Here is a 22,979-nt window from a genome sequence, read left to right as displayed (position 1 = left end):
TACAGTTTTGTTATGTGGGAGCCTTAAGCTATAAACATTCTGACGGTAGGCCATGGCATTTAAATCATCCTTGAAACATTGGCATCAAGAGGTCCGCAATTCTTTAAAGCCGACTGGCATTTTTTTAATGCCATGACACTTCTGTTAGACACGTAAGAGGCTTAATTTGTCCACCTTTTAACTCCATGCCATTTTAAGGTTAATATTTCTGCGCTGAATAATATTTTAATATAGCTCTATAGGTGATGGAACTACATTGCTCTGATACAGAGCTCCAAATCCCCTGCAGAGTTAAGTTGTAAAATTCCTGCTGCCTGCAGTTGCCACTAGGGGGCGTGATGTACATTTGTTCTAAGCAGTAATGGGATGGGGGTCTACAGGTGAATCAGAGTACAAACGGTGAGAGTTAAATACAGAAGTCCATTGAGAAGATGGCTCGAAAGAACGCTCCCGGATCCTTACGAGAGTGGTAATATAAGTGAGCGCTGTTCGAGGGTCACAATGAAAGCAAATTGGGAATCCCAGCACTGCAAAATAACTTTCTAGCGCAACTTTACCAAAAGGGATAAGGGCAGATCTAAGGAGTAGGGAGAACCTGGGTAAATCAAGAAACTGTGGGATGGTCCCCCCTAAACTGAAAGTCTGGAGACCTCAGAGCCAGATTAATAAATTGATCTCTTAGCTGATATGTAGGGAGAGTACAGATCTTTAGGGCGAGACTTACCCACATTGGGCTGATGGTCGACCCTAAAACCTTCCTCAATAGACAGTGGAGAGGGGTCAGGTGAGTTCTGGAGTTGTAGAAGCAGGGTCATAACCAAGTCCACTCGAGATAGTCATTGGGGGTCTCTAAATCAAAGATCAGAGTGCTCGTAAAGTCTCTGCAGTTTGGTATCAACGTCGTTTAAAGTTTGACGGAGGAGAAGCAGGGAAAGACGCTCTTCCATAGAAGAACGCATCAAGACGAGATCCTAGCCAAAAGAGTTCTCAATGGTAGTGACGTTTGTATGCAGAGTGGCAACCTCACTCTGTACAACTGGGAGGTTTGCCCGCCAAGCGGTCTCTAGGCGTTGCGTTATAGCCTTTAGATGGGAAGAGTGCCAACATTTTGAGGATTTAACGGTCCTCATTAGCCACAGGCAGGACAGATGGAGATGAGCGAGACAACATACCCTGAATCCTCTATGCCTATCTCGGGTTCAGATGCCAGAGGTCCGCAACATACGAGGGAGAAGAGGCCAAAAGGTCAGCAGGGGAAAAGAAGGATGAAGCAATTCACATATCTAAAAGATTTGGGAAAGTCAGAGTATGCCGGAGAGATCACATTTCAGAGTTCAGCTTTATAGATGGAGGGTACAGTCAAGGAGGGTAAACAGCAGGAAACCAAGCTATAAAGTCTCACGGGTGTCGGCGGACCGCAGGGGAGGAGAGCTGGGTGACTGACTTTGGCAGAAAGGCTGTGGAAACCCTTGTGGGTCAGAATGGTTGCAGTTTAGGCATCCGTGCTGCATTTGGGGACCTTTACAGAGTTTTCCAATTGTCAGAAAAAAATGTCCGCTTCCCATTGCCAGATATTTCAAAGCGTGTTACTCAGCAGAGGGCGACAAAGAGCACAGGAGAAAGCTCCTCCCAGATGAAAGAGAAAATAAAATCTTTGCTCTATCCTTAACATGATGGGAGTGAACTTCAGAATAAGAAAACGAGCGTCTGTAAAACCTATTGATTAAAAATATATTCTCCATTAAATGAAGGAATGTGAACAGTTCAATTTATGTTAATGAAAACTAGGACTGGAACTGCACTATAAATTTGGATGTCATCCTTGAAGAAGCTGTACTATGGTGTTATGAGGAGAGACGGCAGGGCACCATTCTGCCATCTCTGCAGAGCCGTCTTCTGGAAAGCTTTGAGGGTATACATTTATTACATATTCTATCTGTGCGAGAAATCCTTCACTTAGAAGGAAGCCTCAGTTTCCACTTCTTTTGACCCCAGAGCCATTTTACCATTGCAATTCTCCTTTTTGACAACATTCACTGTTGATTTTGAGGTCGGGAACAGATAGAAAATACTCATCTCCTTATTACCCGTCTCTATGTTTTAATTCTTTGCATTGTTTTCTATTTTTCCGCAGAACACGCGTAAGGAAGCGATGGATATTGCCGGTAATGTATGCGTAATTACTTCAAATGAACAGCGAGTAAATTCTAGCAACGTGGGTCACAGCCCAGAGGAAATCTGATGCAGATATTTCTCCCATTATATCTGAAATGCTGTGCTCGATTGAAAGCTCCACCTGGCAATCTGCATATGTAATAGGGGGTATGTGGGCATGCTGAGTGACTTTCATTTAATTGTGGCCGCACTAGGAGCTTGGTTTCCTTCAGGAGTTTTTAGTCGGATGCGATAAACTATACGTGTCCTTCAGATCGATGCTTAAATGTCATAGTAAACTGGGTCCCGTCGCCACATGAAAATTGTTTTATGCGCTCAGGAAAACTTACGACAATATAGAAGTTGCACAACTCTAAGGGGACAGGTTACCTTTCTAATTTTTTGTGCACATACGGTTATTTAGAGAGACAACCCCTGTCCATATGTAGTTTTAGGGCATATGGACGTCATAGAGGGAGATCCAGAATGGAGAGTGTGCATGCATTACATGGACGGCTAATCATTTTTATGTATAGACAAATTAGGTTTTGATCGGCAATAAACAGCTGATTGCTGGTTCTCAGAGAAAGTAGACCCTCGGCAATCAGTTGGGATCCACATAAAAAAAGGCTTGTCTTCATTAGACAAGCCCTTTAAACGAAGCTTACAGTAACTAAAGGGCTTTCCAGGAATTTAAATGAATTGCCTATCCTAGGGCGGTGGACTCGTGGGACTCCTACGATCAGCAGAATGATGGGGGAACAACGTGTGCTGGAGTACAGCAGTTCCTTCAATATTGTTCTGGACACGTGGGGACGTAGCTCTGCTCCATTCAAGTGAATTGGGCAGAGAGGCAATGCCAGACCCTTCCGCATATATGTGTACGGAACTACAGTGAAGGTTACATGTACATTGGCTCTGTTGATCAGTTGGTGTTGAACACCCACCGATCACACATTGATGGTCTATATTATGATCCATGAATTATGACCAGAATTATTTTTTTATGTGGTGCTCGCTGGTGCTGGGCAAAAGACACAGGGCACATGCTCCTGATGCCCGGTGATGGCAACGTCACTGATAAGGCTCATTTAGAAGACTTGCAGCCCTAGGTCAATTCATGTTTTTAATCAAGTTCAGCAAGGTTTTGGATTATCGGACAGTATTTTGCCGTGACCAAGGTCGGATTAAAGGAATTTAACCAATGGGTTTGTCAGAGTGATGAGGAGCAACGAGTTATTCTTATTGGCGTATTGGTTCTTCTATCCACTGATGGAGATCTCCACGTATTGGAAATATGTATTAATGTAGCAGGGGTTAGTGGGAAGGCAAGTATGACAAGAGCTTTTATCTATAGGTCTTCCAGCAACTTCACTTGCTGACCTGTAAATCTGCACATACTGCTAATGTGTTTTCTTAGGCAGCATCTTGGTCGCTCGTAGACTCGCTCCAGAGCGCTGAGCAATTAAGAGTTTGCGGAATAAAAGAAACCAATATTAGAGGCGGCTACTGAAGGCAAACAAGCAGCTCGGTACGTTCTACCCTCATTGACATAATGTCGTTATTGGAAAAAATTCACATTGCAGAGTTTAGTTTCTCAAATTCCCCAAATAATCAGTAGGCAGAACAAAGCCTGAAGCTGCAGACCAGCCAGCGTGATAAGAAACCATTGCGGCAGCGGCTCGGAGACTGATCTACACGGCAATTTAAGGAGATTTCTTTTAATTAAGGGAATTAGGTGCCACATCTTATACTTCTGCTTAAAGGGACAAGTAACACTACGTTGATACCAGCATTTTCTTATTCTTCACTGTATACAATAATAAATCACGTCCACAGTGTTTGTTCGCATGGTATTCAGTTTAAGAAAAGCCTCACCATCAAAACAAGTATAGTGTAAGAACCCACATCTAGTAGACCCTTTGGGGATCCAGAAACTGCTATATGAAAAATTCTAGGCACCAGTCAGGAGTACTTTTGAGAAGATCGCCATTAAAGGAGCTGACCATGAAGTAAAGTAGTCACTAAAAAGCTGTTTGTAGAGAGGAACCTCGAAGCCTATGGTCATATGTGGTGCCAACTGTGGTCAATGAACATCCATACGGTTCACGGCTTAGATATAGAGTGATCTTGGAGTCCATAAATGTTATGATCCACCCTGCGCAAAGCTCTCTGGTTTAACTAATTGAAAAAGGAACCTAAGTCCTAAAACTCAGGGCCTAAATGGCTTAAGCCCAGTGGTGGGCTCCACCTTAGACAAGGCTCTCTGCTTTATCAAAAAGAAAAGTGGCCCTAAGCCCTATATCAATATACAATGGAAAATAATTTGAAGATAGTGGTTAAAATAGACAACTACATAAAGAATTCCGATACCAGTTTGCTTTCTGGTACATGGATGAATCCCCAGATGTCCAGTCATAGAGGACACCATAAGCGGTGCAGAGTCGTAATACCTGCTAACCCGGTCTGCTTAACTACATGTGGATATAGGTTTCATTGCTCATATTTCATCAATCGTCTATGCCCAGGTAATGGAGCAGTGTTATGGGCCTGCAATCTGTTAGTCTAGGGAAGACTCTCAAAAAACAAAAAAGGCAGATGTATTTCAAGTACCACCTTCAAAATACAATATTCTTCAGTCCGTTCAAAACCAAGAAGAGAAATTCTTCAAAACTTTTATTTAAACACTTTTAGAAATGGATCGGAAGAGGTTAAAAACGTTAGTAACAACCAATGTGGTAATGGAAAGGTTAGCAGATTTTTTTGAATACCGCCCTTCCCGGACTATGAAGAATTACCTACAGCTTTGTCTCTAATTAATCTGAACCTGCTCCGTCTCCCGAGAACGACTCCTCAAAAACCAATTATCTTTTCCCGGTTGCTCATGGGCTTTGGGCAATGAGAGTTTCTCTTCTGAACTCAAGGTGAACTTGTCCTGAACATCTCTGACCACTTCGGAATTGGGACTGTACACTCCTACAGGGAGATTTCAGTGTTTACTGGCAAAGAGCTATGGTCTGGTTATTCATAGTAGATATAACAATTTCGGAGATGTTATTTAGGGATGGTCAGTCCATGCTGGACCCAGGGAGCTCTACAGATGTTAGATTTTCTCCCAAAACCTCAGGTATTTTACGTTTTTGGCTCTCTGTATGATTATTTGGGTTGTCTTCGGACTCTCTGGTTTCAATAACATACTACCAAAAATAACAGCGAGCCATTTGAATTCCCAGTGCCCTTCAATTTAGGTTGTAAGCTCCTTAGGTTTTACTATGCCATCCTACACCTACATATTGCAATAAGAGTATACTCACTAAGGATACCCACTAAGAAAGGGGTTCTTAACCAGTTTTTTTGTCATGGATTCCTAGCAGTTCTTTCTAAGACCGTCTTATTTAATATGAAGTTTATTGAGGTTTTAAGATAGCAACCATAACTGAAGGAAATGCGAAATTGCAAGAGTTGAGAGAGAAAGCCCCATGCAAATTTAAAGCGCTCCTTAAATCGACCCCCTGACAATACGATTTGCGGAGACCCCCCCAGGATCAGCGGCACTCATACAATTCAATACCCCCACTCCGGCACAATTATTCACTCTAAAGCTAAACAACCCTTTTAACAATGCCCAAAAATACTGAATATCGAAACCTTTACTTACTTCTCAATGAGGTCCAGAGTGACACCAGGAACAAGTTTGACACTTTTCTGCATACAAAACCTACAACAGAAAACACACCATTAAGTATTTATCAAATAAAAGGAAATTTGTTTTAGGAAAAATAATTAAAATAAATTCTACTTCAAAAGAAACCGGCAGATCAGCGTTTACGTCCAGAGGAAGCAGCGTCTGGCTATACATTAGTAGATTTTCTGGCGGCCACTCAAATGTACAGCCATCCATGCAATGTATGAAAGCACCAGGTCTGCCAGATGGGGGCTGCTTTTGCAGAGCGGCTATCCGCTCTTACTCTTAGAGATGATGACGGAAGCCGTGGGCAGTCACTGCATTCCATCCACCCAGCATGGGGGGCTGTTAGCACTTCCATTGGTGTGATATCCTGATGCCAATGTGATGCCCCTTGCATTAGGCTTTGTGTGGCTCAGACCTCAGGATCGAGATCCGGTCAAAGCATGTGAGACCTTTAAAGCTGCCGTGCTCCCTAGTGTCATTGTTTGGTTATCAACCCTGGTAGAGAGTTTCCTGGTGTTTTCCTTCTTATTTCTGTGGATTCCTTGTGTTTTGACCAGATTCCTTGACCCTGCTCTGATCACCTGTGGCCTAACTTCTGAACCTGGCCCTTGCATCCAATTTCTCCACTTGACATTGACTGCCCGTTATCGACCAAGAGCTGTTTGACCAAGCTCTCTACTTGCAGCTCGATCGTCTATTGGAAACTATCCCGAGGACCGCAATCTGGGAATCAAATCAGCAAAGTCCACACCTACTTGTAGGAATGTTGAAAAATGGGAACATTCCTTTAACTCTGTATTTCAGGTTAGCCAGTACCAACCCAATAGTGGTCTCTAAGAATTGTTCCTTCGCCTATTGTGTGACACTTCTTGCGCTTGCTCTTCAACTGGTCCAATTTACCTACGCTTCTTTGTTGTACAACTCTACGTCACCACTTTGAAGCGGTCGTGCAAGTATCGATTGACGCTAGTCAGGGACCGGCCTCCAGATACACTCTTGGGCAAAGAATCAAACAGAGATAGTTACGTATGAGTCCCGAGCGTCAAATTCCCATATATGATGTCCATGTGCCCCAACAGGTTGTCATCATGAGACAAACCCTTTAATAGACTAAAAACAGGAAACCCCCCAAAATAGTGGGTTTTGGTAATTATAATTTTTTTATATTATGAATGACCCTCTCGTCATGTATAAAGATGGAGCACAAACTTCATATAGTCTTGGGAGGAGCTTTATTCTGTTATAATCCCCCCCCCCCCCCGGTGGAAAAGTTACAACTCTATGCTTGCGGCTCGGAAAAGTAGTTCTCCCATTTTAGCCCAATCATCCATTGGTCTGACAAACTCTGCAAGGTATCCTTATCGTTTTTCCTTATGGACAATCATATAGACCTAAGCAGGTGGGGAAATTGTTCTATGGAGTTGCCCTTTAAGTGATTTATCAATAGGAGCGATATCAATCTCCTCTAACATTTATGGGCGTGTCCTGACAAAATCTCAGATAATTTACATCAAGAGAACAACTATACTCCTATAGTCAGGAAACGGGATAATATCCATGAAATATCCACCAAGCATTTCTAAATATTAATTTCATGTATTTGTTCTTTAATCCTGGCAATAAATAACGCGTCTCCTCAGATTATCTGTTCTTTTGGAAAGGATAAAGTATAGCGTGCTACTAATTATGTAGGGGCCCGTGAAGACGATAGCGATCCTTTACCATGTGATACATAGGAGAACATGACTAATTGGGATGACGGAGTGGTATAATACGAGATTAATTGTCCAACACGGGGATCAGCAGCGGATATACCGATGTACAATTACATTGCATTATTCAATTAGCGTCTCCGTGTGATTGAATTATTCAAATTACTGATGTAAATTTCGATTCATTAAAGGAGAGATGGAATATTTGCAAATGAAGATTTCCGTACCTACGAGACTGGCGGTGCGGAAAAAATGATATATTCTGAAGTTAAAATAAATAAAAAGAAATTACAAGATATTAAATAAAAGAATGTTATTAACCCTTTAAAGTGTACTCAACGGTAGGTCAAAAAAAAAAATCAAATAAAAAAAAATATATATCACATGACCACCTTAGAAAGCATGTGTATTAGATGCAGTGCAGGCAGAAATACTGTGGGTAACCTGCAGATTTTGGGTTGCTTTCTCATGCTTGATTAATGGGTGGGGTCAGCCTGGTGTGATGTAAGACTGTGCGCTTCAAGCCAATCAGAAGTCCCTCTTGATGATGCCACTCCCATCTTATCCGGTTTCCCTAAATTAGTGAGTGGAAAACTTGCAGCTGCATCCCGCTCCTATCCCTTCCCTTCCTGTCCTCTAATTACAGTTTTACACTAGATGGATTTATCTGTTGACTGAGGAGGTTTCTGGCCATTTACAGAGATCCTGCAGGCAGGGCATTGAGAACTACAGGCTACCGGAAATAAAGATGTCACCCCCCCCCCTAAAGCATTTTAAAAAGTTTCGTATATTAACAAATGTACTACTAGCTAATGCACCCCCAACAAATGAAAAAATGATAATTATAGATATGCTTTAAGGACATGATTTTGGCTTTTGGGGTGGAATTTATTTTCGTACTGGATGTGATTGCATGAGAAATTACTAAAAGGGGAAAAAGAGAACCCTGTTCACTAAACAACAGGAGGAACACACAATAAAAAAAGGTGCATTGAAGAACTCTGCTTGTTCTCAATGATTGAAAACATTCATAGGACTGAAAACCGATCCTGATCAAGTTCATTGAGTTAAGGCCCTTTTACACCTGTTGACACAAGGCCGGTGCATCAATCAGACATCGTTGATCGGCGCTCGCTTGCGCCTGTCACACGGAGCTATGTATGGGGACGAGCAGTCGTTACACCGATCGCTCGTCCCCAGACATGATCATCATGTCGGCAGCCCGTCAGGGAGATGTGCTGCAGACAACGATAATCTTTTACATTTTTAAAACGATACGACTAGCAGATGATCGAGCGTTTGCTCGTTCATCTGCTGATCGCTGACCAATTATCGGGAACTAGCGTTATATGAACGCTCGTCTGCCGGATAATCGTCCTGTGTAAAACCCCCTTTGGTTGCATGGGTGGTTAAGTGAATCAGAGCTCTCTTTTCTTTGTACCTTTGTGTACAGGTCATTATTTTCAAGAATATTCCCATTCATTGACAGCAAGCAACTTGAACATGGTAAGGAATTGAAACACAGAATTATAGAAAGTTGCAGGCGGTTTGCCTATAAATATCTATTATATTCCTGGGAGGTGGGGGCTGTTTTTGGGTCGGCGTGTAATAGACGGCGGAGGTTACATATTGGCGCTATGGAAATTAATGATGGAGGAATGAGTGTGTGTGCGGCGCAGGGCTGATCTCCGGCTCATTACCAGGCACTCGGAAGCACACACGTTCTACACAGATTTTGATCAATGGATCCCTGGCAGGTTTTTCATATGGTTGACTAATACTTTGTAAAGCAGAAACGTTATTGAGTGTGATGTACAGGAGTCTCCATATAAATCAGCCCCTGAGGTGAGCCGAGATGTTTACTTGAGCTGATGGATATTTGATTAAGGCTGCAGTGTATCTCCATTACTAGAGATGGGACTCTGTACGCAGACTGGCAGACGCAGCTACCTCACCGCTCAGCCCGGGATACATTTTTTATTCTCTTTCCTTGTGAGAGGAGATTATTAACCCTTCAACAGTAGAAGAGAAGATCTTTTATCAAGTCTTGATTTGTTTCTGGTAAAATTGGGCGACACGTAGACGTCCAGCACTACAGGTTACACAGCCGGCTGTCACTCAGCGTTCTTAGGCCTCATGCACGTAGAATTAGTCAGTAATTACGGACCCATTCATTTCTATTACCCATGGACACCTTCCCGTATACTTACGGTTAGGTGTCCGTGGCATAGGAAGTCTCTGCAAAAGATTTTTTTCTTTTATACTTTATAATGGGAGCACGTTCTGCAAATGCGGGATGCTTTCTGCGGCCGATCATATCCATAATAACGGGCCTTAGGTCCATACACCCAACTGCTTCAGATATATTTCTGAGTTGGCTTTTCATTTTCCCGAATGCTACTGTAGTTGTTGAATTAGGTCAATGGTAAAGCCTTGGGTTTGTCTTCCAATACGGCTGGCACAGCACAGGAGGGGTCTTGGACCCATGAATTGCAGATCTACTACAAATATAGAACTGAGATTTTAAGAGTTAAACGGATACCATTATAGAATTTGGGTGACGGATCCGTCACCCTTCTGTTAAACAAATACGTTACGAAACACTTAAAAATGTCCATGGAAGTATCCGTTAAACTGCTGCCTGTGAAAGATGCCACACAGTGGCATGGTCACCCATAGGCGCCCATGTTACAAAAAGATTTATACAGCGCAGTATACTTAATTTTTTTGTTTTTGCAGGATCCGGTATGATGAAATAGCGTAGTCTACTGCGCTATTGCATCCTTCACAAAAAAAAAAAAAAAGTATACTGACCCAAAGGAGGTCAAAAGGACACTGTTGGGATAATGGAGACCTACGGACATGTATAGCGTATCCTGAGATACACACGAAATGGACATCTCAAAGGTGATGTGAACAGCGCCTTACTTCGGTACAGTTTCCGCTCAGCGGACAGAACTGCTGCTAGACAAAACTAGTTGCATTGGTATGGTTAAGGGGGTAATTACACAAAAACGCTGCACACCCTACTACCTTACCATCCCCCTTGTCAATGGGGCATGTCCCTGTACACTATGACACTGTCCAATCGCTGTAAAGACTGTGTAGGAGCACAACCTATTGACAACGGGAAGGATACCACCCATTGTCAATCGATTGATACATTTCCAGGAGGAAGAACCAAGGAACGACACAAAACAGAGTACTAAGACAAGATGCCGCAAAACTGTAATTTTATGGGGAATACAAGTATTTACAAAAACAGATTAGAAATTGCTCACACAATAAGTGGTGCCAAATGACAAACTCAGTCTGCAACATTGAGCCTTTATTGTGGATTCATTGCTGCCGCCAATGCTTTCACTTATGCGAAGTCACAAATTCCACACTGAAACAGGTTAACGTGACAGACAGTGGGCATATTATTACCCGCTGGGAAGATATAATGGTCCAGGCTGTAATATTACTAGATCTGTACAATGAATTCTAGGAAAACACTCCACTCTGCTACACCGAGAATCCTTCTAAAGCACAGCTGGGAAACGCTTGACACTGGTTTGTTCCTCTTTATTCCTTCAAGGTAGTGAAGTCTGAGACCCCGGCGTGTTAATGCTGCCCTAGGATATATTAAGGGCCTGCAGCTGGAAACATAAAAGCGTTTCTTTAACATCCTGAAAAACTCCGCACATAATACAAATGAGCCTGTGTGATGTACAGGACCACGGAGGAGCGCTGAGGGAGCAGTGAAGATCCTTGGAGCAGACAGCGCCCGGCGGTTTCTGAACGCACGGATGACGCGCTGCAGACTAATTGATCAGTGTCAGATGCGAGCGTCTCCACTGCAGCTGTTCATTATCATGCAAATGAACGGAGAACACAAATAAATTATCAGGCAATCTACGCTACAAAGTTTTGTGTCACCCGCCAACGCGAAAAGGCGAGCGACCCGCAAAATTACCAGGGAGAGGATCAAAGCGGACCAGGCGGTAATTATCCCAGGCCCCAATCCGCAGGTCATACCAACCTTCACAAAATCGACGATAATGTCGTGTCCCTCAAATAACATAAAAAAACCAAACACATTCAAAAATTACAAAATTATTAAATGCAATTTTTCTATTTAATTGCACCGGTTAGTAACGACCATGTGTCCGGTGAACTGCAGAACCACATCAAGAGTGGGTACAATACAGATCGATGAAGATGGCACCAACATGAGCTTCAAAATTCAGACAGATAGGGGGCACTGTTGACCGCTTCCCATGGGAGCCCCAGTCTATACACCCACACATGGGGAAACAACAGAGTTTGGCGCATGTTCATACTGCCCTGCACCTTCCCCGATGGGATGACTGGGGAGGTCTTATTGGGTTGAGGAGACGCTGAAATTCTACAACAGTGAAGCAATGACCACCATGTGGTGCTGATCCCATATTGCTGTATACTCCTAAGGGATCATGCACATAACAGTATTTTTCTTCAGTGGGCTACCTGCACTTCTTGCACAAGGAACACCGACCCATTAGTTCCTATGGGGCCATGCACACATCTGTTTTTGTGGATCCGTTGTTTCGTTCCACAAATTATAGAACATGCCCTATCCCTGTCCGTTTTTGCAGTCCCGTGCCGCCACTCCAGGCTATGGGTCCGCAAAGATAACCGAAAACACAGAAAAGTCATCCGTGTGAGATTTGCCTTTTGCAGACGTATTGCTAGGAAACGCCTTGGAAATCTGACCTATGGGTGCAGATGCAAAATACGGATGACACACAAACACGGCTGTAATATATGGGAAATCCGGATCGGTAGCGGAAGCAACTTAGAGGCATTACGGACCCAAATACGAAACACTAGGGTAATTATTTGCGGCCCGATCAACGGCAATGGTCGTGTGCATAACGCCTTAACCCTTTCCCCTAAAGAAATATAAAAAAGGATGGTTGGATTGGCTTATGAGAAGTCTGGAACATCCTCCAGAGGACCCAGCCTCAGAAGAACCCATGATGTCCAAGAGCAGAAAGCACCATTATAAGCCGCCGATGGAGAAAATTCACTCATAGTTCCACAAACAACCGTAGCGTCCTTACTGATGATATGACCTGAGTGTCCAATAATAAGAGCAGAGATCAGATTGGGTCCTCTATTTCCTTTGGGGGGCCCAAGATATACCAGTCATTCGGCAAAATATTACAAGACCCATATGACATGGCTATTGAGAGACCTTACACCTCAAACACATATCTAATCTATGGGGCCAAGGCCATGCAGAAAATATTAACGTCAATGGGTGACCATTATATAAGACGTGGTCGAGTCAAGTGATACGTTCTTTGCAGTGGTCACTATTCTGGCCAATAGAGTTTTAATCTAATCGGATATATGGGTTGTCTTGAGTGGAAAACTGCATTATAACAAATTAAATTCCCATACTCACCATCGCAGTGCTATTTTGATTGGTGTAGTGAGGCAGGAGGTAAAGAGATCAGCAGGAAGGTCGGGGTTCATGGGTAACAACTCATCGGCATCGCAGGCAGCTAGCTGGATGCAATTCTTCATTGAAGGTGGCAAAGGCATCTGTGCCAGTGGGTGACTAGGATTAATAGCAGCAACCTGAAAATAAAACAGCCGAGAAGTACAATTATATCTCTATGGAGTACGATCAAGACTGGGCATCTTGTCAGGTTAAAATGTATATCAGGCGCACATGTGCTGTGTACGCCCTAAACATAGATATAAGGCTGAATTTACATTAAGAAAGTCACATCAGAACAATAACCGGTGTGTGTGTGTGTGTGTGTGTGTGTGTGTGTGTGTGTGTGTGTGTGGTCATAATCATTGGATCCATCCTATCTGACCATTAACTCAACTGCATATAAAGGTTTCAGTTTCGATCGCCACTTTTGGTTATAAAGAGAAACCCCATCCGAAAGGCACTTATCATTCCCCCTCTTCCCGTGCATGTAAATTTAGAGGCCGGCCTGCTTATCACGTGAGATGCCGTCCGTATGTCGGCCATATTATCCAGACCGAACACAGTTCAGGGAGCCGGGCTCCTAGCATCATAGTCATCCATAATGCTGTGAGTCCCTGCCTGTCCCATATTGTAATCGTGTTTTCAGTATGGGACAGTAGTCCCACGGGGAGGCAGTGACTCACAGCATTATGGATGACTCTGATGCTAGGAGTCCGGCTTCCTGAACGGTTTTCGGTCTGGGAAATATGGCCGACATAAGGTCCGTATCTCACCAGGTGTAGGAGAACATAATAATCTGGATTTTCAAAGAAGTTTTTGGAACATATTTTGCTAATAAATTCATTGATTTACAACCTGTAATATTGGATAGAGCAACTATTCCCCCAGAAGTACAGAAGGTTCACTTTTCTTCACTACAACGTCAGCAGTTGGAAGATTTGGAACGTAAAACGGGTTAACCAGAGATCAAATCGATGACCTATCCTCAGGATAAGGCCATCAGTGGGGATACGACAATCAGAAGCCCAGGCCCATCAGCTGTTTGAAGGGGCCGCGGCACAAGTGCGAGCGCTGCTTTCCCTTAGTTTTTATGGCCTTCCTGAGGATAGGCCATCAATTTTAATCTCTCCGGATAACCCCTTTAACTCACTCGGCTGTTTTTCTGTACCTCCTATAGAGTTGTACAGAGTGGCAGAACGGTCTTCAAAAAATCTGCCGTGTGTGAATATGTCCTTATACTTCCCTGCCTCTAGAAGAATGTAAGCCTGAAGATGTCATGTCAGGAGGATCAAAAAGTAAAAGTGGGTATGTATATCTGAAACCTGCAAGCTCATAAAAATGTGATCACGTCATAAACCCTCTTCCATAATACACGTAAGATGCATTAAAAATATAGGTTTATTAGGTAGCAGGAAATGCAAAGAACAAAATTAGATGATCAACAATTTTTTTTTTTTTTTTTAGAAAAATGGATACAAAAAAATACAAAAAAAATAAATAAATCAGGATACCCTGCTAGGTCAAAAATAGGAAGAGCATTAAATGAGAAACATCTATTTATCACCTTCAGTGCCATGCGCCCCCAGACAGCAATATGTGGCAGGGTATTAGTACACCGAAACATTATCAGTTTCTCTCAGAGCCGAGAGAACTTCCCAGCTCAGTACATTTCATTCAGCCTGTCGCCCTTCACAGTGCAGCAATAACACACCATGAGTGGGGGGTCCTGTGGGAGCGCGAGAAGGAAAAAGCCAATCCAGCCGAGAGCAATGGAACATATTAATAGGTTAGGATGATGGGGAAAAGAAGAAGGACATAGAAGAGCAGAGGAGGAAGCTGATTGATCACACACTGATGGAAATGGATATGTGAATTCCCCTCAGGCTGAGTTCACACGACCTATTTTCAGACGTAAACGAGGCGTATTATGCCTCGTTTTACGTCTGAAAATAGGGCTACAATACGTCGGCAAACATCTGCCCATTCATTTGAATGGGTTTGCCGACATACTGTGCAGACGACCTGTTATTTACGCTTCGTCGTTTGACAGCTGTCAAACGACGACGCGTAAAAATACAGCCTCGTCAAAAGAAGTGCAGGACACTTCTTTGGACGTTTTTGGAGCTGTTTTCTCATAGACTCCAATGAAAACCGCTCCAAAAACGGACGTAAAAAATGCAGCGAAAACGGCGCGAAAAACGCCGCGAAAAATGCGAGTTGGTCAAAAAACGTCTGAAAAGCAGGGTGTTTTCCCTTGAAAACAGCTCTGGATTTTCAGACGTTTTTGGTCACTACGTGTGCACATTCCTTAACAAGATTTGTAAGGGTAAGACTGAATAAGTGGGAAAGACTTGCACTTTGTGACAAAGGCAGGCTCAATCCATAGCGAAAAAAAGATTCACCCAAAAATGTTGGCATCAGTACAAATTTTTTGGGAACATTGGCTACATGAATACTGGGTTTTGTCCAACATGGAGTCAACAAGGCCCTTTAAAATATTCCAGTTCCAACAAATAAAACATAGGCTGAAGATATACTATTTTGGTGATGATGATCTATACTTCGAGTACATGTCGTAAAAAATGCGATTATATGTTTTCGTAAAAATAAGTGACAGACACCCCGTTATAAACGGATCCTGCTAACAAAATTAGTTTTTCCAGAGTGGATAATCCATTTAAATAATTCTGCCTGGTTATAATGATGGAGAGGCATAGATAATGCCTCTCCAGAGTGCACAGTGAGAGACTAGTCAAAGCTCCAACGGGCACGGCGCAAGAGCCCCAAAGGGCACGGCGCGAGAGCCCCATAAAGCATGGCACAAAAGCCATAAAGATATCAGAATCTTAATTCTGCTGCCCAATGAGAATCTCAGCGCCAAGATAATCACCGATATGACATGCAAATCTGCCATTAAGGTAGCCGCGTACGGGCAAATCTCTTGTGGCTGTCCTACTGTCCTGAGACTCCACTGACAAGATTCGAAAGATGCTGCAGATGACGCATGAGTGATAAGACTTCGATTTTTGAGTACAGGGAAGAATTCATCACAGACAACAGGATAACAAGCACATGGATATGATCGTGTAAGGTCGACCTATGTATTGTAATCCTTCCCTCCATCTTAACAGATAACTGAATTTATCCTGGCAAGTGCAATTTATCCTGAGTGCAGTGAAAAATCCTGCAAAGAATTTCCTTACACAGTGTGATGACGTATAAAGGAAGGCAATTGAGGTTTGAACTCAAAGTAGTGTGACAGCCTAACATATGATAAGTGTGCTATATTACTAGAGGCTTCCTCTGCGCGTCAATGCACTCAAATGAAAGCCATCTCAAAGAGAGTGCACTGTGCTTGGCAGAATCAAAGACACCAAGCATCTTCAACATAAAATCAGTATACCTTAATTTTTAGAATGAAAGACCTTATTAGGAGAACCCCCACTGATCACAATTAAAACATCCTCTAATAATTCCTGAGCCAAGAACCACAAAATACTACATCATCAAATATTGGTAAAAAAAAAAAAGACAATTTTGAGAAACCGAAAATGTTGATGACCAAAGAGGACAACCAAATGTAGTCAAAGAGGAAAAGTCTTCCACCATGATATTTGTTACATCCATTTGTTCATCAAGACTCCAAAAATGTTGGGTCACCATCTAGTTGTTGGATATGTTAATGTCCAAAGAGGGACCAATCACGCTTCTCTATCTGGCAGTCTGATGGATGAGTCTGGGTTTGGTGAATGCCAGGAGAACATTACCCGCCTGACTGCATTGTGCCAACTGTAAAGTTTGATGGCGGAGCAATAATTCTATGGGGTTGTTTTTCAGGGGTTGGCCCCTTATTCAGGCCCTCTCCTGCAACATCAGTGTCTGACCTCACAAATGTTCTTCTGGATGAATGGGCAAAACTTCCCACAGACACCCCAAAATCTTGTAGAAAGCCCCCAGAAGAGTGGAAGCTGTTTTAGCTGCAAATGCACGACCAACTCCATGGATGGTTTAAGAATGGATGTCAAATATCTTGTAGGTGTGTAATGTATAGGCGTCCCAATACTTTTGTCCATACAGTGTATCCTAATAAACATTACTCAGTATAGTCATCAATCATCTTATTATGTGTAAATAGCTCACAGGCATACAGTAAAGCATCAAATGCTAAAAGGAAAAGAGTAATAAATGCCAAAATAACTAAGGGAGGATCACAAGGGTACCGGACTATATGGCATACCCCTTTAAGGTTATACATCATTCACGAGAGTCCGAGACCTACAAGTATAGGGCCACAGGGGCTAAGCGGTCAGTATACTACTGACTGCAGCCTTCATGGCCATACTCCTTCCTCTTCAGCTAGATTCCTCAAGTTCTGCTCCAGAAATTCATTGGCTGCCTCAATTTTTCCTGACCTTATTAATATCCTCTTCTGAAATTACTTGTTTGTTTTGAAAGTGAGCAAGATTACAATCATTTGGACGCTTTGGGTGCCAATTATAGCCGAGCATAGCGCTGAATGCAATTTAGGTCTTCGGAAATGCTGCTCTTAGCAGCTGAGAAATAAATGAGCTGTCCTCTAACGTCTCAGAGCTCATAATTAGAAAGCGCCCGGAAAAACACTCGCTACTCGATGCATATTTATGGGAAGATGCCAATGTGATGCAATTGGGAGGGAGGCAAAATGGAAGGCTGATCCTCAAAAGAGGGGCTAAGTCGAAGCCTAGAAGTACTGGGGTGTACTCTGCTCTGATGGACAGGGAGGAAAGTGAGACAGAAGCTCTTATAAGCAATAGGCACTGAAAAAGTCAAGGTTATCCCTCAACATTTAAAGGGCACCTACCAAGCCCTAGGAAAACTGAACTAGTGGGTGGAGTTGCGAGTATTGAATACCCTCTGGTGTACTGACTGGGGTGGAGTTAGGGGTTGAGTGGAGATTGTGATAATATGTTTTAGGGGTTTTTCCATCTCCGAAAGTGACAGCATGTGGCTAGGATATGCCATCACTTTCTGATTGGTGACGGTGGTCCGACTGTCGGGAACTTCACCAATCCCGAGAATGAAATCAGAGCTGCGGCCACCTTAAAAGCTTTTCCATGCCAGCGGCTGTTCAGAGAACTGCAGAACAGCCACAGCGATGCAAACCCCGTGATTCTCAAGATTAGTTGGCATTCCGGCAGTTGGACCCCCACCAGTCACAAAGTGGTCATATCCTAAAGATATTGCATCACTTTTTGAGATTAAAAAACACCTTTTCACCTTAAGGATCCTTAAATAGGCTCTGTCACCAGATTTTGCAACCCCTATCTGCTATTGCAGCAGATCGGCGCTGCAATGTAGATTACAGTAACGTTTTTATTTTTAAAAAACGAGCATTTTTGGCCAAGTTATGACCATTTTTGTAGTTATGCAAATGAGGCTTGCAAAAGTCCAAGTGGGTGTGTTTAAAAGTAAAAGTCCAAGTGGGCGTGTATTATGTGCGTACATCGGGGCGTTTTTAATACTTTTACTAGCTGGGCGTTCTGATGAGAAGTATCATCCACTTCTCTTCAGAACGCCCAGCTTCTGCCAGATCACGCTGTGACGTCACTCACAGGTCCCTGCATCGTGTCGGCCACATCGGCACCAGAGGCTACAGTTGATTCTGCAGCAGCATCAGCGTTTGCAGGTAAGTAGCTACATCGACTTACCTGCTAACGCCGATGCTGCTGCAGAATCAACTGAAGGCTCTGGTGCCGATGTGTCCTCGCTCGTCTGACACGATGCAGGACCTGTGAGTGACGTCACAGCGTGATCTGGCAGAAGCTGGGCGTTCTGAAGAGAAGTGGATGATACTTCTCGTCAGAGCGCCCAGCTAGTAAAAGTATTAAAAACGCCCCGATGTACGCACATAATACACGCCCACTTGGACTATTACTTTTAAACACACCCACTTGGACTTTTGCAAGCCTCATTTGCATAACTACAAAAATGGTCATAACTTGGAAAAAAATGCTCGTTTTTTAACAATAAAAACGTTACTGTAATCTACATTGCAGCGCCTATCTGCTGCAATAGCAGATAGGGGTTGCAAACTCTGGTGACAGAGCCTCTTTAGGACAAATTGTCCATGTGATAAGCTCGGAGAGGACACACTACAGCATCTCCTGCTCTTGGGTCTCATCTTAAAAGGACTCGAAGGGATACTCAACTGGTGCCAATTTTTGGTCTATTAACATGCATGTTATTTCTATGGAGGGCTACGAAATATCTAGTTGTTGAGGAACCCAAAAGGAATGTCTGATCAATGTTCCCCCATTAGAAGATATCGTGGGACCATCGAGCTGCCACCATGGACATGAGAACTTCATCAGATCTTGCCAAACCATTGATATTCTTTGACAAAATTTGCATAGATATCCAGCAATTTGGTTCCAGACCTACGCATGTGAGATGCTCCCCTATATTATATGCGAACGCTTGAAAGACTCATAGCTAAATATGTAACCAGTAGTATTCCCATGGGTGGTGCGGCTGAAGATTTGTGGCTTCCTGATTATATTTACAAAGCAATATAGAGTTAAATTGCCCATGTACAACATCTGCTAAGAAAATTCTCAATGGAAGTCTGAGAGGACCTTAGAAAAAGCGCGGTCATTAGAAGTGGCTAGAGACACCAGCTGTGTCTATAACAAGTGGTAATGCGTGAGCCGAGGATGAAGACGGAGGAGGAGAGGAACGTCTATGTCCAGAACATATACAATTGTGATTATTTTCTTACCTCCAGTTCTTGTTCCCTCTGAAGAGCAAACTGCTTGAATGACTTGACGATGAGTCCGGCATTGGAGCAGTCATACACAAATATGGAGGGGCTCCCCATCCACGTCTGTAGGTCATATATGGAGAGGGGGATGTACTGTGTGTAATTCTGGAAATAAAAAAAATTGAGAGGCTTGATAAGAAACCACTTAAACATCAGACACTACATTGCCCAATTTGATACCATATGATGATGTGTACACTTTGTGTTACAGTCCTTCAAGTCCGTGTACAAAGTGTCTTCATTTACTAAAGTACATAGTCTCCTAAAATTGTATACACCCCTTAAGTCTTCCTGGTCTGTTAACTGTTAAAAAATCACACTCCGTAGTTTATAAGTTGTGTGTTGCCTGGAAGCTGGGTGACAACCAACATGGCCATCATCATGGATCTGACACCAGGACTTACAAGACTCCTTAAAGGGGTTGTTCCAAGAATAAATGTTATTCTTTAACCACAAGATAGGTGAGAACATGCTGATCAATGGGGCTCGAGCAGCTGGGACCTCCACAATCACGAAAACGGGGATCCCGTTCCTCCAAATGGAGTGGCAGTTCGAGCATGCATACTGCCTCTCCATTCGCAGTCTATGGGACTGCCGGAGATAGCGGAGTACAGCGCTAGGCTATCTCAGTCAGTGCCATAGAGAATGAATGAAGAGTCAGGGCTCATGCTCGACCTGATGCTCCATTCATTCGGAGGAACGGTACCCCCATTCTCGTGATTGGTGGTGTTCCCAGTGGTCGACCCCCACCGATCAGCTTGTTGGTATCACCTAACCTGTGGTTAGGGGATAATGTTTAATCTTGGGACAACCCCTTTAATGGCAAATCTGCCAGGTTATATTTCAATAAAAGGGCAGGAGTACAACCCTGTTCTCGCAGAATACGCTAGACCAACATTTGAAAAATTGGGTTCTTAGGAACCTTGTCAGGGGTTTCCAAGAAGACAGCAGACGGAGCTGTCGCTTTAACAATAGATAGCCAAACGATTACAGCCTGGTTGGCATAGGAGGAGGCATACCAGTCAATAAAACTCAGCTAGTATATAGAACAATATACCCATTCCTACACCAAGTTTCTTAAAAGCCACAACGGTAATAGGGTTTGGACTCACTGTTTGAAACGCTGTTTTTTTTCCGATGGTCATTGTTCCTGTACGTGCTATAGGCAACTTTACAAGCTTTGGCTGGTACCTCTTCAACATGTCATCTACAATGGTTCAAATTCACTAGATCCTAGAGGAATCTAATATCTTAGACTAGGTCTAGATGGTGAGAGAAGCATCACAACATGACATCGTGTCTGAAGAATTTACTAGGAGAATCAATATGTCTCTTTAACAGATGAAACTCAATAAAGTACGTGTCTGCAGAGCGACAATCGCTCAACTCAACTACAACAAACCCTATAAATGTGCAGCACTTGGTAGGGTGGCAGTCACAGTGCAAAATGTACCTGGTTTGAATTCTCTCCATGTCATGCTAAAAGGGCAGATATAGTAGAGGGGCAAACGACAGAGGAGATTGATACAGCAGAGCCAGTAGCATTTTCTCTAGTGCGACATTGCCCCCCCGTAACCAAGCGGACAACCGACTTGATGTTTCAGCCTGTCCAGCGTCAGGTACATTACTACAAAGTCCCAATGTGTAACTTTATAAATAATAAATATATCAATATAAAAAGTTAATTGAAAGTAAAACACCAGGCAAATTTTAATAATTAGTAAAAAAAATAAAAAATAAAGATCTACCAGGTTTCTGTAATATACCACAGCAGTTAATTTTTCCCCTCTGGTGCTCAAAATGCAAGTTTTCAAGGTGCTCTGTCCACTATAGGTCATTAAAGGAGTTGTCCATTTTCGGTAAATTGCTATTTTTTGTATAATTAAAACTTATACATTTTTCCAATATACTCTCTGTATTAATTCCTTGCGGTTTAAAAGATCTCTGCTGGCTATCATTCAGTAAGAACATTCATTGTTTACTTCTAGTGGATAGAATTCTGTCCATGGTCATGTGATGGACACACAGTTGCTGGGATCGTTATTTTACAGATCTAATACACATACGAGCCGTGCACCTGTGTGTCCATCACATAACCATGGACAGATTATTATCCACTGGAAGCAGACTGTGAATGTCGCTACCGAATAACAAGCGGAAATCTTGAAAACCGTGAGGAATTAATACAGAAAGTATATTGGAAAAATCTATAACTTTTAATTATACAAAAGAATAACAATTTGCTGAAACCGGACAAACCCTTTAATATCACAGGCAATAACAATTACTGGTGCATGTTACTGGGCTGTACAGCAGAAGTTGTTAAAACAACGACCCCTTGTTTAGACATCAGCTATTGGCTGAAGCTGCACCTCACAGACTTCCTGCTCGTCCCACCCCCTGCATTCACTCTCACATAATACAGTCAATACTAAGAACGGTCTTCTACTTTTAAGCTGCTTTCTCCTGTATTTGGACGTTAATGTACGGGGCGGGCAGATAGGGAAGTCTTTAAGATGCAGCTTTAGCCAATAGCTGCAGAGCAAGAAGTGATATCAGAGAAGGGGGCATCATTTTGGCAACTTCCTCTGTACAATCCAGCAACATGCAGAAGTAAAATTTTATTTCCTGAGGCGTTGAGGAGAAATAGTGTGCCAGGGCCCTGGAAATTTCCATTTAAGGGGCCAGAGTGAAAGAATTACCCACTCTAGTAGGTCCATTTTCCAATTATGAAAATTTGACTGGGGTTTACTTTAACCGACCGTCACAATGAAGCACTTAAAAGGGGTTTCTTACGATAAACATCACTTATCCACAAGATAGGTGATAAATGTATGATCGCGGGGGGCCCCACTGCTGGGACCCCACCGAGCGACCCTGTTCATCCTGACTGCACAACAGCACTGAAGAGTTTGAATGGAGTTGTGAGATTGTGCAGTGTGGAGGAACAGGGAGCACGACACCACCGATCTAGGGATTGCTGATAAATGTATTTTTGTGGGATAACCCCTTTAGGTTAGCAGGTAATCAAACTCCAGACCACTTATGATGAGGGCATCTTAAAGATGCAATGCGTCTTCTAAATGGTGCCTAAAAACGCGATCCTGGGGTGCAAATAGAGGACGCATGGAAAAGAGTGGTGCTCCTTTT

General features: G+C 43.0%; 1 protein-coding gene and 1 long non-coding RNA gene across 5 annotated transcripts in view; one reads left to right on the top strand and one right to left on the bottom strand.

The window, feature by feature from the left end:
• The window catches only part of LOC142666196 (uncharacterized), a 145,815-nt gene extending 131,486 nt beyond the window's left edge, over positions 1–14,329 (top strand). Inside the window, exons 3-4 of the long non-coding RNA XR_012851648.1 lie at positions 2,135–2,165; positions 14,208–14,329. This is a non-coding gene — a long non-coding RNA (uncharacterized LOC142666196). The remainder of the gene's footprint in view (positions 1–2,134; positions 2,166–14,207) is intronic.
• The window catches only part of RPTOR (regulatory associated protein of MTOR complex 1), a 220,386-nt gene that overhangs the window by 48,910 nt on the left and 148,497 nt on the right, over positions 1–22,979 (bottom strand). For all 4 annotated transcript variants that reach the window (XM_075846163.1, XM_075846165.1, XM_075846164.1 and 1 more), the window contains exons 5-7: positions 19,788–19,934; positions 12,992–13,167; positions 5,813–5,872 (exon numbers count right to left, since the gene is read on the bottom strand). In XM_075846163.1, coding sequence (XP_075702278.1) covers positions 5,813–5,872; positions 12,992–13,167; positions 19,788–19,934 — 383 coding nt within the window. The remainder of the gene's footprint in view (positions 1–5,812; positions 5,873–12,991; positions 13,168–19,787; positions 19,935–22,979) is intronic.

The sequence above is a fragment of the Rhinoderma darwinii genome, chromosome 13, assembly GCF_050947455.1.
Source record: "Rhinoderma darwinii isolate aRhiDar2 chromosome 13, aRhiDar2.hap1, whole genome shotgun sequence".
NCBI classification, from domain to species: Eukaryota; Metazoa; Chordata; class Amphibia; order Anura; family Rhinodermatidae; genus Rhinoderma; species Rhinoderma darwinii.
This window is presented reverse-complemented; position numbering and strand designations above follow the sequence as displayed.